At 29.9% G+C, this 14676-nt stretch overlaps 3 protein-coding genes across 5 annotated transcripts; 1 reads left to right on the top strand and 2 right to left on the bottom strand.

Moving 5' to 3' along the window:
• Positions 1-108: 108 nt before the first annotated feature.
• Positions 109-6597, bottom strand: Grip75 (gamma-tubulin complex component 4). Of its 2 annotated transcripts, XM_088189728.1 has the most exons (13): positions 6447-6597; positions 6223-6370; positions 5865-6162; positions 5617-5803; positions 5351-5544; positions 5164-5290; positions 4944-5100; positions 4730-4873; positions 4490-4664; positions 4175-4376; positions 3947-4107; positions 3723-3883; positions 109-3311 (listed from the first exon to the last, which is right to left on the bottom strand). In XM_088189728.1, the coding sequence occupies exons 1-12, from the start codon at positions 6513-6515 to the stop codon at positions 3727-3729; spliced, it is 2019 nt and encodes a 672-aa protein (XP_088045854.1). In that variant the 5' UTR covers positions 6516-6597; the 3' UTR covers positions 109-3311; positions 3723-3726. The 2 variants fall into 2 exon arrangements, with proteins under 2 accessions (XP_088045854.1, XP_088045853.1); XM_088189727.1 differs by lacking the exon at positions 109-3311 and having other exon boundaries at positions 3668-3883.
• A 1004-nt stretch (positions 6598-7601) lies between these two features.
• On the bottom strand, positions 7602-11788 carry Art8 (Arginine methyltransferase 8). Of its 2 annotated transcripts, XM_088190244.1 has the most exons (7): positions 11630-11788; positions 9397-9633; positions 9137-9330; positions 8854-9065; positions 8558-8783; positions 8341-8496; positions 7602-8186 (listed from the first exon to the last, which is right to left on the bottom strand). In XM_088190244.1, exons 1-6 carry the CDS (start codon positions 11705-11707, stop codon positions 8355-8357), a joined length of 1089 nt encoding a protein of 362 aa, XP_088046370.1. In that variant the 5' UTR covers positions 11708-11788; the 3' UTR covers positions 7602-8186; positions 8341-8354. The 2 variants fall into 2 exon arrangements, with proteins under 2 accessions (XP_088046370.1, XP_088046369.1); XM_088190243.1 differs by lacking the exon at positions 7602-8186 and having other exon boundaries at positions 8288-8496.
• A 1649-nt stretch (positions 11789-13437) lies between these two features.
• Use1 (Vesicle transport protein Use1) lies at positions 13438-14659 on the top strand. Its single transcript, XM_088190343.1, has 6 exons — positions 13438-13649; positions 13715-13811; positions 13884-14010; positions 14077-14279; positions 14344-14485; positions 14550-14659. Exons 1-6 carry the CDS (start codon positions 13444-13446, stop codon positions 14591-14593), a joined length of 819 nt encoding a protein of 272 aa, XP_088046469.1. The 5' UTR covers positions 13438-13443; the 3' UTR covers positions 14594-14659.
• The last annotated feature ends 17 nt before the right edge of the window (positions 14660-14676 follow it).

Genomic DNA, 14676 nt, shown 5'->3' with positions numbered 1-14676 from the left:
TATATATATATATATACAAAAATAATGGTTTTCGGTTCAGTTCTGGCTCGAATTCCTGACTAAAACCTCCACTGTACTGGCAATCTACCAATGTGCAAGGGATAAATATTTTTTTAACAAGTTCAAGAATATTTATTAAACATTTCTGTACAAAAAATAACAATTAAAAATATAAACATAGTAAATACTACATTATATAAGAAATTATTCATGAAATCAGCCTTGATTTGGCAATATTTTTAGTCCCGATTATACGATGAAAGAAATAATCGTAAAAATTGCTCAATATTACTCAATTGTAAATATCAGAAGATGCGGATTTATACAAATATGATATTAATTTTTGTACCGAAAATGTAAGGATAAGGTATAAGGACGTCATTTGGGGATCGGGGTAGTTGAGGGCATTAGCACCAACTGAAATTTGACCAGAAAAATGCATATTATTCAATTAAATACTATTTTAATTTTAATGAAATAAAAATAATGAAAAAGACTGTTGACTGCCTAACTTTTGCTCCCCCCCCCCCTCTGAAAAAAGCTTAAATAACGTCCTTGATTCTACATAAACCAGAAATTCTCGAGTAATCCGTCTAAAAAATTCTAAAAAAAACAGTCTCGAATCTATCTCGAAAATATTTTTAAAAATATTATATATCATTTCAGTGAAGTTATATTGAAATACATTTTCACCGGTAGATACATAATTTGTCTGGCACGTGCTAGTAAAATCATATGACTTAAACTTTTCTATACGTAGTAATTCGCTTGTGGGGCTTAAATTCATTTTCACCAGTAGATATATATTTCTATTAACAAAAATATACTTCAACTGATAGGCGCTAGTGAAATTATATGCTGCTCTAAAATGTCTATGAAACTCAATTGCGAAACGTACATTTACTGTTCAAACCAAAACCTAACCTACACTAACTAACCAGACCCAACATGAACTAATGAATGTTCTAAAACTAATTATAGTGATAGAGCATTCATTATTTTAAGTCCAAAATACAAACTAAGCTGACTCAACTCTGAGGGAAAATAAGCTGAAGAAGAAATACAGACGAACATCGCATCTTGCATTTGGATATTACCACTATGTTTTAAAAATATTATAGCTATCTTTACTGATATTCTACAGACTTTTGATATGAAATGAGAGTATTGGTTAAAGTATATTCAAACCGAATTTTAGTCAATAGGTGGGCGCAAAAACAATTATCACTTCTCAGAAGTCGAAAATCCGCGCCAAAGGCAATAAAATCGTGCCGTCGCCGTCACAATGGAAACGCTCGGTAACGTTTAAAAGCGAACCAACACATAATTTAAGTAAAAAATAATATGGAGCTCAAAAATAACGACTTAAGGGTACACATACTGCACGTAAGTGATTACACCAGCTTCACAGTGCCCTCTAGCTCCTCAATTAATCTTAAATATCTTAAGAGGCTTTATTGCATGTGTTTTCTATATATTGATGGAATCTGTATTACGCTTAAAATAGGATACATAAAACCTAAATATATACATAAAGAAAGAGTACTTGAAATGAACTTTCATATCGATTGCTTAAAGTGTTAATTTGCTAAATCCAATTTTGGGTGAAAATGACTTTACAATGTCACATTGTACCTTTAATTGTAATACACATGCTTTAAAAAATTGCTATCTCCAAAATCTCCAATTAAACACCAAAATTTCATATTAGAAAAATTAAGATATTGTTTTATTTTTCTATTTTCAAGTTGTCTATTTAGTTTTCTGTTTCTCATGTAAGGAGTTAGCAATTTTACACTTTACGTACTTCTATTAATATTAATTGCTTGAAATAAACTTTTTCTACATTTTAGTTTTTCAATCACATTAATGTGATGAGATATTAATATTTAAGTCTGTTTTTTTTTAATATTTAATCATGAGATTTTGATCTGAAAATGATTTATTATTATATACAAATTATATTATTAAAAATGTGACGAAATGGATGTAGTCATTATATTGAAAGATACAATTAAATGTTTATCAAAACTAAACGGCTGTGTCAGGGTTAAGGCCCTTGGTCCCTTTTCGAAATTCTTTGTCCCACTTTTACCACTCAATGTTTATCATGCCGTCTCATTTTTGCGTAATTGTAAAAGGAACAATGCGCCTTTTAATAATCTCAGGCGTCAGGATTCTTTTTACGGAACTTTCGAAAAAGCTGCTCATCTTCTGATGAAAGTTGTTTTGTTCAATATTGTCATTGCGCATTTTTTACATCATAATTGATTGGTGTACACGCGTTATATATGCACAAGTGGTGTACGTGTGTGATTAACTTGTTATTATACACCTGATGGTGAGGATCTACAAACACCATAAACACACCCACAAACTTTAAAGCAAACATTTGCTTACGGTAGCAGAGCAAGTCGTCCCGAATAAACAATCGGAAAAAATCTGGCTTCTGCGTCCGATAATCCGACTTTGGGTAAATAATGAAATATGACACAGTCATGATGATGAATGGTGTCAATTTTTTTATACTTTGTATATGTATTTAATCGAGGAAAGCTCTTATTATAAATTTAACCACTTCGAATTTCAACACTAACACGTTTACACTTCTTATCTTTTAATTTTTATTTCTGATTTATGTACAGGTTTTTTTAATTAAAAGATAAGGAATTAACACAGCTGTTATCAAAATCAATAGGTAAAATATGATATCAGTCAATTGTTAGATTGTTATTTATAGTGGCTAACTATTAACCTAAGGGAACTTTAATATTTTTTTGAAAAAATCACTTATTATTCTGTTAAGATTATTATGTATATATTTTATAAAAACATATACCAAGTATTTTTTCATGATTTAAATTTAAGATACTTTAACATTTATAAATACATGTACATACATATACAATCCATTAGTGATAAAGAGGATGAATGATAAAATATTACAAAATATAAATAACTATTTTTCTTTTCAAATCATGCATTAAACATAAAATATTTCCGGTTTGGTGCTGAGTGATGTGATAAATATTTACAGAGAAATGTAGATGTCATTATCTTGTGAGTTCGAGAGTCTTCGCTGTAGTCGTCGTTGATTGCCCGTGATTTGTATCTGAGAGTAGGTACCACGCCCGTCGTTTTTTTTATGTAAACGTTCATTACAAGATTAAGAATATAAATAAAACCTATAACAAAGTAAAAAATATATAGATAATTCGCACTAAGCAGTTACCAGAATTCCATGAGTACAACCCGATCTTAGAAGATGACTTGGACACTATGTGGCGCAGTACTACAGCAAGTCTTTATATCTGTGATATTTCAAATTTATTAGAATTAAGTGCAATAATGCTTATTCTTTCTTGAGGCATCATGAACTGAAGATAACTTTTATTATTTCAAGTTTTGAGAATCTCTCGCCATACATGGAATCATCACAGTGCAATAATATTTCATTATATAACTGAATATCACTTAAATTTATTTTTAGCACGTTATTTTCTTTGATTGAAATTTCACATCTAGACGTTAGTTATAATATGTATGTAAATGTAGTATGTATACATATATACTACAGTACAGCGTATATTTTTTTATTAAATAAATATGAAGATAGCTACATTAGGGTTATATTTAATATGGTATTGTATTGAACAATAAGACAGAATTTAATATTAATATAATACTGTTTTTATAAATATAATTATACAGAAATATATTACATTATTACAACATTAAACTAACAGATTGTGTTAGCTGGGCAGTGCTACTGAACCATCTGTTAAAATCTAGCCTCATCAATAAGCGAGCTAAATGCGTCCCACAAGGTTGTGTACGTAGTGCTGTTAATAATTGCAACAATTTCTTAACTAAGCAATCGAATCTGAAACAAGCATGTTTTATGAATTAAATTAAATCATAAATATTTTTATAAATTATTTTATACCTTCGCGTATAACCAGTAACTAAATATGCTTCATCTTGGTGGCTCTTAATATCATTAGCTATAGAGCAGACTGAATCGCACAATTGAAGCAATTCCATAATGTTCGATAAAACGGGATTTAATTGATAATCAATATATCCACATCTTGCATCATCATTGGTCTATAAAAAAGAATAGATAATATATTTTAATATAAATAAGGAGAGCATAACTATATATAAGTATTACCGGATTCATTAAAAGAAACGATTGACTCAATATATCGGTTAAAAATATGTTATGGGCCGTTTTTAATAATTCGAAATCTTTAATTTTTTCAGCGTCAAACTTCAGTTTTGAAAAATTGCTTTCTAAAACGTCAGCTTGGAGATAATGTTGAAGATGGTCCATCAAAAACATCAATTTGTTGTGAAGCTGCCAGAGAGATCCTCTATGAAAAAAACATAAATTTGTTTTAGTGAAACTTCTTTATATTTAATTAAAATATGTTGTTATGATGTCGGATAATTAAATTTTGAATATATGTTAAAATAAAATACATACCCATATTTCCTAGTTTGTTTGAATGTTCGCCACATTACATGTAAATCGTGTTGGGTTTTTTTCAATCTAAGTAAAAATCTAAATATTTCATTGTACCTTTGAAGTATATCAGGTGTAAATAATAAATGCAAAGGCCATTTTACATTATATTTCAATGTGATTGTTGACCAACCGTCTAGAATCATTTAAAAATTATTAATATAACTCACTACACTATTTTATATTGAAATATATAACTACCTAATACACCAAATTCATAATTGTTCACGAAACTATCAGAACCTAACGGTTTATTGAAGGGTATGCTAAAACTGAACTTTTCAATATCTTTGTTATTTCCTAAAAATACAGCCCTTGCTGCAGTATTAAAAGCGTTGTTTAAATCTGAAATCATACATAATTTTTATACATAATACAGTAAATAATAAATGTTTTATTTTAAATGATAATAAACCTCTAGTCGAGACTGATGTCGGTTGAGAATTTAGCAATGGAGTAGCCAATCGGAGCAGCTCTAAGAAAAGTTCACCTCTTCCCACTAAGAAGTAATCTTTCATCAACTGCAATTCGTGCATAACACCAGCTTCTTCTCCGGCCATTATCCATAAATGCTATAAATAAAAAAATGGATATCAAAATATGTTATAAAATGATATCAAATAAATATAAAGTACCTCTGTCACACACGATTTTATTTCATCTACCAACATATTCAATTTGAAAATGTCAAAGTTATCCATATTTTTCAGTTCTTGTATTGTTTTATGGAACACTTCCTCTTTATTTCCCCAAATTGTAAATCTATATCATAAATATTTTATTAAAAACAAATCGACGAATTATCACATAATATTATAATACCTTTTCCTGAAATCATTTTCTATGGACAAAAATTTCATAGAACTTCTATTAGCTTCTACCGGACTCGAATCAAAAAGTACAACAGATTTGCCGATAAATAGAATATTTTGAGCTAATGATATTGGTATATAATGAGGCAACATAATAGCATTAATTTCATAATCAATATTCTTTTCTTGCTTATTAGATATATCCTTGAAAAATAAATAAATATATAATACTACTTTATTTTTATAATGCATTAAAATACATATAAACATTCATACCAGTGATAAAGCAGAAGTTTCTTCGTTAGATTGTAAAGATGTTTTAGTAATATTGACAGTTGGAGATAATACTGGTATTCTTTCTACTGTTTGAATGAAGAACTCTTTTTGATAGTCTTTTATAGTTCCATATAACATCCACGCACAAAGTTGTTCATAAAATACTCTATGTACTATACAAATCAATCTAAAATATACATTAATATGAAATGAATACAAAATAATATGAATATAAATTATATTTATACTTCTTAATAGCTGAAGAAGTTTCTTTGTCTCCATTTAAAGAATACTGTTGAAGCACATTTAGTATCTGGCAACCATATAATTTATTTTCTTTAATACTAAACAGCAATCTGGTTATAGTATTTAAAAAATATTTGTGTTTTTCCGCAATGCCTAATACGAATGAGAGCGTAAGATTAGGATTGTTCAATGCATGTTTTTCTAAATCGACTAAACTCTCTTGATACGGTACTAGAATTTCGTCTAAGCCTTCGCTCAAAGCTTGGACATATAATCCAGATCTTGAATATATGAATTTATCTAAAATAAAGGCAAAAATTATTTATATAAAATAATAGTTGTATTATTATATTTACTTACTGTGTCGGCGATGAACTTGTTCACCCGAAGCAAATGAATACTTTTTTATAAATCTCTTTATCAACCCGTGTGTTTTTGATATTTTGATTATTTTTAAGAATATTTCTTTTTCATAAGAATCTAGATCGTTCGCAAGCTGTTGAAAATCCTGCACACATGGTAGAAATAATTCAATTCATTATATTGTAGTTCTGATTACATCTACTAATTTTATAAATACGTACTTGTTGTGGATGAGATGATTCTGTTTTGATAGGATAATCCCATAATAGAAATATAGCGTCATGGATCATTTTACTAGTGTCCAAAACAAACGAGTTGAAGTTTCAGTTTGACAGTTATGGCCATAAAACAATTATTATATTACTGTTGACGGGGTAATACCGAACACATTTTTTAACAATTACAAATAAATGTTACGTTTTTTATTGTTAAGAGACCGAAATATTTTTAATCAAGCGTAGAACCTGACCATGCTATGCCTATTTGTCATTATTTTTGCACGCACCGATGACGTCGCGAAGCACGCGTAACGTCATCGGTGCACACTATAAAAATTAAACCTAAGTTACTTAAAATAAAACATACATCTATAAACATATAACATACAAAAATAATAAATTAAAATTTCTAATTTTATTACTTTTTGCATATAACACACCTCTGTTACAAACTTAACACGATACACGCGTAATTTTATTTCCAGAACAAAAGTTACACTTACGTCTTTGTCTAATATTACGAGTACTACTAGGCAAAGACGATGTAGTAAGATATTCTAGGGCAAAAGTCTTCACGAATAATTCTATCGCTGACTTTTGCGGTTTATGCAAATAAGCGTTCTGCTGTCGTTCAATTGCATTTTTTTTTACTAAATGCACCAATAGAAGTCATATGAAATACTTTTTTGATTCGCCACTCAAAATATTTTTGGATCCATATCTTATAGGCATTGAAAGGCATAATATCAATGAGCTGCATAAATATTTTGAATGGCCACCGCATTGTCGCACTTATGCAAATATATTCACGAATCATTTTGTCTCCTAGATCAACTCCGCCTTTTGTTCTGTTATAAAAATTAATCACTTTTTGCTGTCTTCACTATATGTGCTAAACACTTTTTTACTGAGCAACAGAACCGTGTGAATTGTCTTCAACTTGGGTATCAGTCTTATTTACGCTAATATCTTTTAACAGAGCAAAAACTATATGTGGTGATTTAATATGTTTGGAAGAAAAAATGTAGAAGAGTTTGGGTAAAGCAATGTCTGAAAAAATAGCATCGATATAGCCATATGAATCTCTTAAAAGACTTGATGAAATCTAAAAAAGAACTCTTAAAAGACTTGAAAAAATAAAATAAAAGATTTATAAAGTTCTATGAAACTTGTCCAAAACAATTTATTGTCGCTAGATGACATTTTTTAAGTATATTCGTCGAAATGCGAATTCACTGACAGCGCTAGAGCGTAACAGAAGCTGATATCTGGAGGGCAGATTCGATCCCTTTGTTTTGAGCATGAGTAGCAGGCAGGTGACGGGCAGAAAAATCTGTGCCTTTTCTCATCACACACACACAGGTCTGTCTGCCAGGCACCCGTGACGGGTATATCTGTACGTGTATAACCAGCTATTGGTGAGAGAAGGATTATTAATTTCTACATTGTATATAAGCCGTTTCTCTGTCATAAAAATGAACGATCAAATTAACTAAAAAAAGTATAACTTGGCTTCTGACATGGAATTATACGAGAGTTCTGCCTCGAACCATTCAGTGGAGCTTACGCCAAATTGACACCTTTATTGTCCAGACAAAACAACCATTTACACTTCATCCAGTTAAGCAGTCACCTTGAATCTCGCAGTTAAACCGAATCTTCGAGACAACTTGAAGATTTTTCAACACAGTAATGTATATTATAATATCCATTTATTGCACAAATTGAATGGATATATTTTAACTGCAAAAATATAAAAATATTTTATACATCTAATCTCTATTTCATTGATTTTTTAATAATATTTTATATGTTATTCAAAGGAAACGTGAAATAAAACAATATTTTTAGTATAGATTTATTTAAAAATATAATTTTTAATAAAAAATATATTTACGTATATCAAAATATTCATTCTTCTTCAATTCTCGAGTTCGCCTTGGGATTTTCTTGGAGGTATTTCTTTGTGACTATGCAAGTTGTTAAGTAACAATCACAAGGCAAAGGGTGTGTTTCATCTAAAGCGTCGAGTAGTGTTAATTGTAAATCGTATCTAAAATAATTTATATGATAATTACTATATACATGATATAAATATTCTATATAAATATAACCTCCTGCTGCTTTCTTCAGATCTTTTCATGTTTAATTCCCAAGCAATTGGTTGCCCTTTTTCCACCTTTTGTTCTTCGGGCAAAACAATAACAGTTTGTTTCCAATGAGTAGTTTTATTGAACGGAGACGTGGATAAAGTTACTTGATAATCATCACTATATTCACATTCAAAATCGCAGTCAAACCAAATGCATACGCCTTGATAATTTCCATTTTTCTTTGTGCCTGAAAATTATTAAATTATAATAAAAAATATATATATAATTCAAATGAATAAAAATAAAAATAAAATTACAAGCGACGTGCTTCATATTAAAACAATCAAGTTCTTCTATAGTAATATCTTTTAAATTAATCCAAGCCAAAGCGACTTCATCAGATAGTAAATGTTCTTCGTTCACTTCCATAATTTCCGGCTTGCTATTTTTACTTTTTCTTAATACATTTCCGAAATATTCCATCTTTACTCCATATACGTCCTTCCAAGTATCGTACATTGACGGCACACTGAATTACAATTAAAATTAATATTATATTGGAAGTCATGAAATAAAAATAATATCCCACACATTGTATACCTGCACATTGCCATATACAAAGTAGCAGATTCAGGATACAAACAGCCGTCATCCTTTAAAAATTTATCTCTCGCATAAAGCACTGAATCTAACATTCCTTCGTGCAAAAGATAAAAACCCATCCATTCAGAGACAATCACGTCCACCTTTTCGTTATTAGGAAGCTCTAAGTCTTCAACTTTGCTGTGAAAAATCTAAAATTGAAATACTTTTATTTTAAAAGTTTAAATTATCTGAAGAATTAAGCACTTAAAATTGACCTCAATGATATTTTCAAAGTTGTTTTCTTTGACAACATTTCTCGCTATTGTTACAGCTTCGCTGACTTCCACGGCGTATACTTTTTTAGCACCAGCCAATGCGCAAAAAATAGATAAAATTCCAGTTCCAGCACCGATGTCCATTATAACCTTTCCTTTAAATTTATCCTTATTTTGCATGATTGCTGCTTTAAACGAATGCATTCTTTCTTGATCTTCCAGCATCAGCCTATGAACCTTAAAATTTTAATTTAAATCTCAAAGCAAAATAAAATAAATAAGATTTTATATCAAGACAAAAAATAAGAAACGGGTAATATTAATTTTTATTTATTGGAATAATTATTAACATAATGTATTAATATGAATGGAATGTCTTTTCTTTAATAAATAACGCTTTAAATATTAAAGTGAAAGGTAAGACATGGAAGGATTGCCATAATAAGTAGGGAAATGTTTTCTTATTAATTCTTCTCTAGCCATCAATGCAATGTTTTCAACGGCAGGAACTTCAATTCTCTTTTTAGGATAGTCTTTCTTCCCTTTGACTTCGCTAATAACCGATTGTTCATCATCCGTCGGTAAAGGATCTTTGTTCAACTTAGCCAAATTATGTAGTATTGCACAACAAAGTATAATATTCTGTTGAGTGTGTGGCTTACAAGCCAAAAACGTTTGCAGGCATCTAAATCGCTTCTTCCATTCGGTGATACAATCTCCAGCCATGTACGTTTTTGAGAGAGCTTCGTTGTAATAATATTCGCCCGTGTGTTGAGGTTGCTTCACGCAAGTCATTATAACTGTAGTTGGATTATACGCGTAGTTTCCGAGTAAAACTCCTTGGATCTCACCAGTCGCAAAGCGTTGATTAAATTCACAAAGACAAAAAATCTTATTTTCATGGGTAGAACCAGGCCATTTTGATACTATATCGATAATTTCAGAATCTGGACCGACGATGATCTAAAAATAATTATTAAATCATATAATTTGAATGGAGTACTAGATGTTTTTTTATTGAGAAAGACGTACTTGAACTCTCACTGAATGATAACCATTTTCATTTATAAAACCAGCATTGTAATCTTTGACGCCTTTGACTCGAACTCCAACGTGAGTCGAACCAATACAGCCGACGACGTCGGGAAATTTCCCTCTTTCGTAAAACCTCATTTTATTTTTATCCACTTCCATTTTATCAGGTAATCGGATGAATTGATCTTGCAATGCGACGATAAGTTTAGTCACTCTTGTGTTAATTCTAGAGATCGTCGATTGACTTACGCCGTTCATTGCATTTTTTTGAACAGAGCCTATAATATTGATTAAAAATTCAATATAATTATTTAATTTATTATTATAAATATTTTACCTGTAGTTAAATATTTCAACGTAATTAACAATTCGATCAACGGTGGCACAGGTGATCCTCTATTCGTATGTTTTATAAGACCATTCTTAATCAATTCCATCACGTCATATATTGTTTTTTTGCTGAATTTATAGCAATTTAAGAAATCTAAATCAGTCATGGTTTCGAGAGGATTTCCAGAATCCTTCAGGCCCCTGTACGGATTTTCCAAATCGACTTTCTTCTTAGGCGTTATGTACGTGAGACTGCTGTTGCTCAATTCGCTCTCGTCGTCAGATTCAAAATCGTTTTCGCTGAGCTCTTCTTCGTCTGCGTCGGATTCCGATCTGCTCTTCAAAGAGTTCTCGTTATTTTTACAAGAATTACTCTTCGCAGCATTTTCGTGTATTTCAATCACAGAAGAATCGCAAACTCCTTCCATCATATCCATGTAATCCATTATCTGCATGTACCTAAGATACTTTTCGTATCTCGAAAGTATGTCGGAGTGACCCATGGCATCGTCTTCCATTGTTTAAGTCAAGATTGAAATATGCTCGCACAACGCCGGGAACGCGAAACCAAACAAACAAAATGGCGGACGTCCGTCACTATGACACTTGACTGCGTTCCAGTGCAAGCTTCACGACGTTATTATACAATTGTTGAAAAAGTAACAATTATTACAATAATCCAACTACAACTACCATTTTGTAATCCTAAACTAATAAAGCGCGGTAATATTAGCAAAGTTTTATTTTTATACGACTCACAAAAATCTGAATGTTATAATTAAATGTCGTATTTAAAGCGAAACTGAAACGCATCAAACTGTATAACCTAGTTGTGCAGAAGTTATTATTGAATTAAAATAATAACTACCTCTATATCGGCATAGCTTTTAGTATATTCGTCATCAGTTGTGTCAACTTGATCTTCTTGAGGTTTTTCGATATTCATTTTCGGTAGAAAAGTGAAGAATCTACAGAAAGTATACTTCGGAACAAACTTCCGGGGATCAACTTGAGAACTAATTTTTTGGCCATAGTCGATTTTTTATTATTAAAATATTAAGAAAACTACGTAAATACAATACAATAAATACTATTTGTAAGTACATTTAATGTATTTGCACAAAGTAATCAATTTGCTATTTATACTAAATGTCATTATTATATTTCCAATTTAAAAATAAAGAAAAAAGCCTGACTATTCGCAGCTTGTGTCCTAAGCTACCACCCTCCCAAATATACATCTCAACTAGCTTCCTGAAAAGTGTTTTTTTTTATAAATAATATAAATATAATGTTTAATAAGCAGTATAAAACGCTCCAAAACTACCAGTCTTACTCTTCACTGCATTACCCGCGACACTCACGCCGTGGTGTATGTATGTGTGTGTTCATTTGCTGTTCAAACCTGAACCTAATTCAAACGAATATAATATCTAAAAGTGAAAAAGGAGGACATTTCGAATAAGACTAAACTTCAGATATATTTTTTTATTGCAAGAGGAAGCAAACATTTTAACATCCAAATAATCTCTATAACACACTGTTAACACTAATAAGGAATACAAAAATACATTTCAAAGCTACCTATTTTTAACAAAAGCTCTACATTTATTAGTAAATAACTATACAAAACCGATCATGCCATACTCTTAAAATTGTATTGAGTGAGTATTATCGCCTTCACTGGCTCTACAAGTCTATTCCGTTTATTGGTTCATTGAGAGTTTATTAATGAAAAAAATATTGTTTTATTAACAGGAATACAAACATAAAATTGCCAATTTTTTAGTGATTCCGAAAAGCAATCAATATTGCGAAAAAATTTAAGCATACCGTCCATTGTTCATGAAGCGTATAATTCATTTATTTATACACGAAACAAATATAATTAAAACATATATATAAAATATAATATAAACATGAACAAAAAATAAAAAAATACTTTAATAATCTTGGAAAAGGCGGCAAGAATTACGTATATTTTTATATATTCTAAATATAAAAATGTCTTGAGTAGATGTCAAAAACATTTTTGATAACTAACTTTTTTTCTTAGATTTTTTTTGAATTGGCACTACTATAAGACAAAATAGTTAAACGAAATTGGCTGAGATATTTACAAGATCTATTATTTAGAGATTTTATATGGAAATCTGATTAAAGCTAGCAGTTTTAGTGCCCCCAAAAAACGACATGGCAATAAACTAATAAACTTAGCTGAGATATTCATAAGGCCCATTTTTCAGAAATGTCTCATTACAGTTATAGGATCACTAAAAAACATGATTTTAAATGTGTATATAATTAGTTATTAAATTATATTATTATTTATTATTATTATTAGTTATTAAATTATATTATTAAATTATTAATTCACCACAGTGACAATTGAACATACGACATTTCACCACAATCCAAAAAACATGATTAATCAATGTTTAAATATAATTGAAATGTCTTTTGGTAAAATGTCTTGTCACCATATTTTTCATATAATACTTTTTTTTAAACCGATAAAAACATAATTTTATAATAAATCACATTATTAGTACATAATAAAAAAAGCAATATATTGAAATTCGTATTTAAATAATGTATGTATTTAAAATAAATCAATACCATAAAAATGAAAGATTCATGGCCAAAGAACACGGTGTTAAGACAAAAACATAAACGTCATTAATGACATCTGTCAGTGACATGACTGCTGTGGCGCCGAGTCCGACTGCAACGCCGAAAGTTCGTCGCTCTAGGATCGAAGTAGACGTGAGAAGACTATTAACATGCTGCGAACAATTAGCTCAAGATCATTCACCATCCGATTGGAGGCTTGCGAAATATCTACAAGCCTTAGATGGGATGATGCAAGAACTTCAAAGGCAGCCCTCGTGAGTGAATATTTACTTATATTTTAAATTGTACTTTTAATTATTTTTTATATTATTTTTATTAGAAAACCATCGAAAGACGTGTTAGCGGATTATAATAAAAGACACACTTTTCTCAAGGGATTGATACAAACTACCAAATTAAAGAATCCCGTCCACAAGGTAAGTTTTAGTCAATTTTCATTACACTATTTGATTTCAAATAGTGTGATGATAATAATATATATTCCATAGATAATTGCGGCTCAACATTTACCTCATGCTTCCACAACTACAGAAACAAACACAGTCTCGAAGGAAATACATCAAAAGACGACAGCTAAATATGCGAAGGAGTTAAAATCTGAACTGCTAGGGACAGGTGTGCTATATTCATTTTATATTTTTTATTTATATTTTGTATATAATTCCTAATTTAATTAAACAGATAATGAAGATGTACTGCGGCATAGGAATATATCAAAGCCTCCATTGAATAACAGTGCTATTAATGGCACTGAAGATTTGGATAGTATTCTTCAATATCATCATAACATGCAAGAAAAAGTAGCCGAAAATATGTTATTACTGACGAGAAATTTAAAAGAGCAAACTCAGTTAGCCAGTAAAATTATTAAAAAAGATACTGAAGTAAATAATATTTTAATTTTAATTAATTTGTATGTATTGTATATTTATTGCTATTTTTATTTAGGCACTACAAACATCAACTAATTTAACAGAATCTAATATGAACTCGTTATCAACTGAACACGAAAGGTTGAAGGAGCACAATAGTAGAGCTTGTAAATGCTGGTTGTGGTTGATTATCGCTGTGGTTGTTGCAACATTTATTTGTGAGTATTTAATTATATATTTAATAATTTATCGATATATCTTAAATTAATTATTTTTATTTAGGGATGGTGTTGTTGATGAAAGTTTTCAAAAAGAGAACTGCTTAATACTCGGTAATATTATGTTTTATATTTTTTAATATATCATTATTAAATAAATTAATTACTGCTTAATTACATTTTTATTTATA

Source organism: Plectrocnemia conspersa, unplaced genomic scaffold, assembly GCF_051122295.1.
Source record: "Plectrocnemia conspersa isolate PC_06_02 unplaced genomic scaffold, ASM5112229v1 ptg000008l, whole genome shotgun sequence".
NCBI classification, from domain to species: domain Eukaryota; kingdom Metazoa; phylum Arthropoda; class Insecta; order Trichoptera; family Polycentropodidae; genus Plectrocnemia; species Plectrocnemia conspersa.
Note: the sequence above shows the minus strand (reverse complement) of the source record. Positions and strands in the feature narration are given on the sequence as shown.

Coding starts and splice junctions, on each gene's coding strand:
- Grip75 (XM_088189728.1), bottom strand. CDS start 6,515: ATGATCCATGACGCTATATTTCTATTATGGGATTATCCTATCAAAACA. Junction 5,804..5,864: donor ACTTCTTCAGCTATTAAGAA/GTATAAATATAA, acceptor TGTATATTTTAG/ATTGATTTGTATAGTACATA. Junction 4,377..4,489: donor AAACAAACTAGGAAATATGG/GTATGTATTTTA, acceptor TTTTTTTCATAG/AGGATCTCTCTGGCAGCTTC.
- Art8 (XM_088190244.1), bottom strand. CDS start 11,707: ATGAATATCGAAAAACCTCAAGAAGATCAAGTTGACACAACTGATGAC. Junction 9,634..11,629: donor AAAGCTATGCCGATATAGAG/GTAGTTATTATT, acceptor TAAAATTTTAAG/GTTCATAGGCTGATGCTGGA. Junction 9,331..9,396: donor ACTTTGAAAATATCATTGAG/GTCAATTTTAAG, acceptor TTTCAATTTTAG/ATTTTTCACAGCAAAGTTGA.
- Use1 (XM_088190343.1), top strand. CDS start 13,444: ATGACATCTGTCAGTGACATGACTGCTGTGGCGCCGAGTCCGACTGCA. Junction 13,812..13,883: donor TAAAGAATCCCGTCCACAAG/GTAAGTTTTAGT, acceptor TATATTCCATAG/ATAATTGCGGCTCAACATTT. Junction 14,280..14,343: donor TTATTAAAAAAGATACTGAA/GTAAATAATATT, acceptor ATTTTTATTTAG/GCACTACAAACATCAACTAA.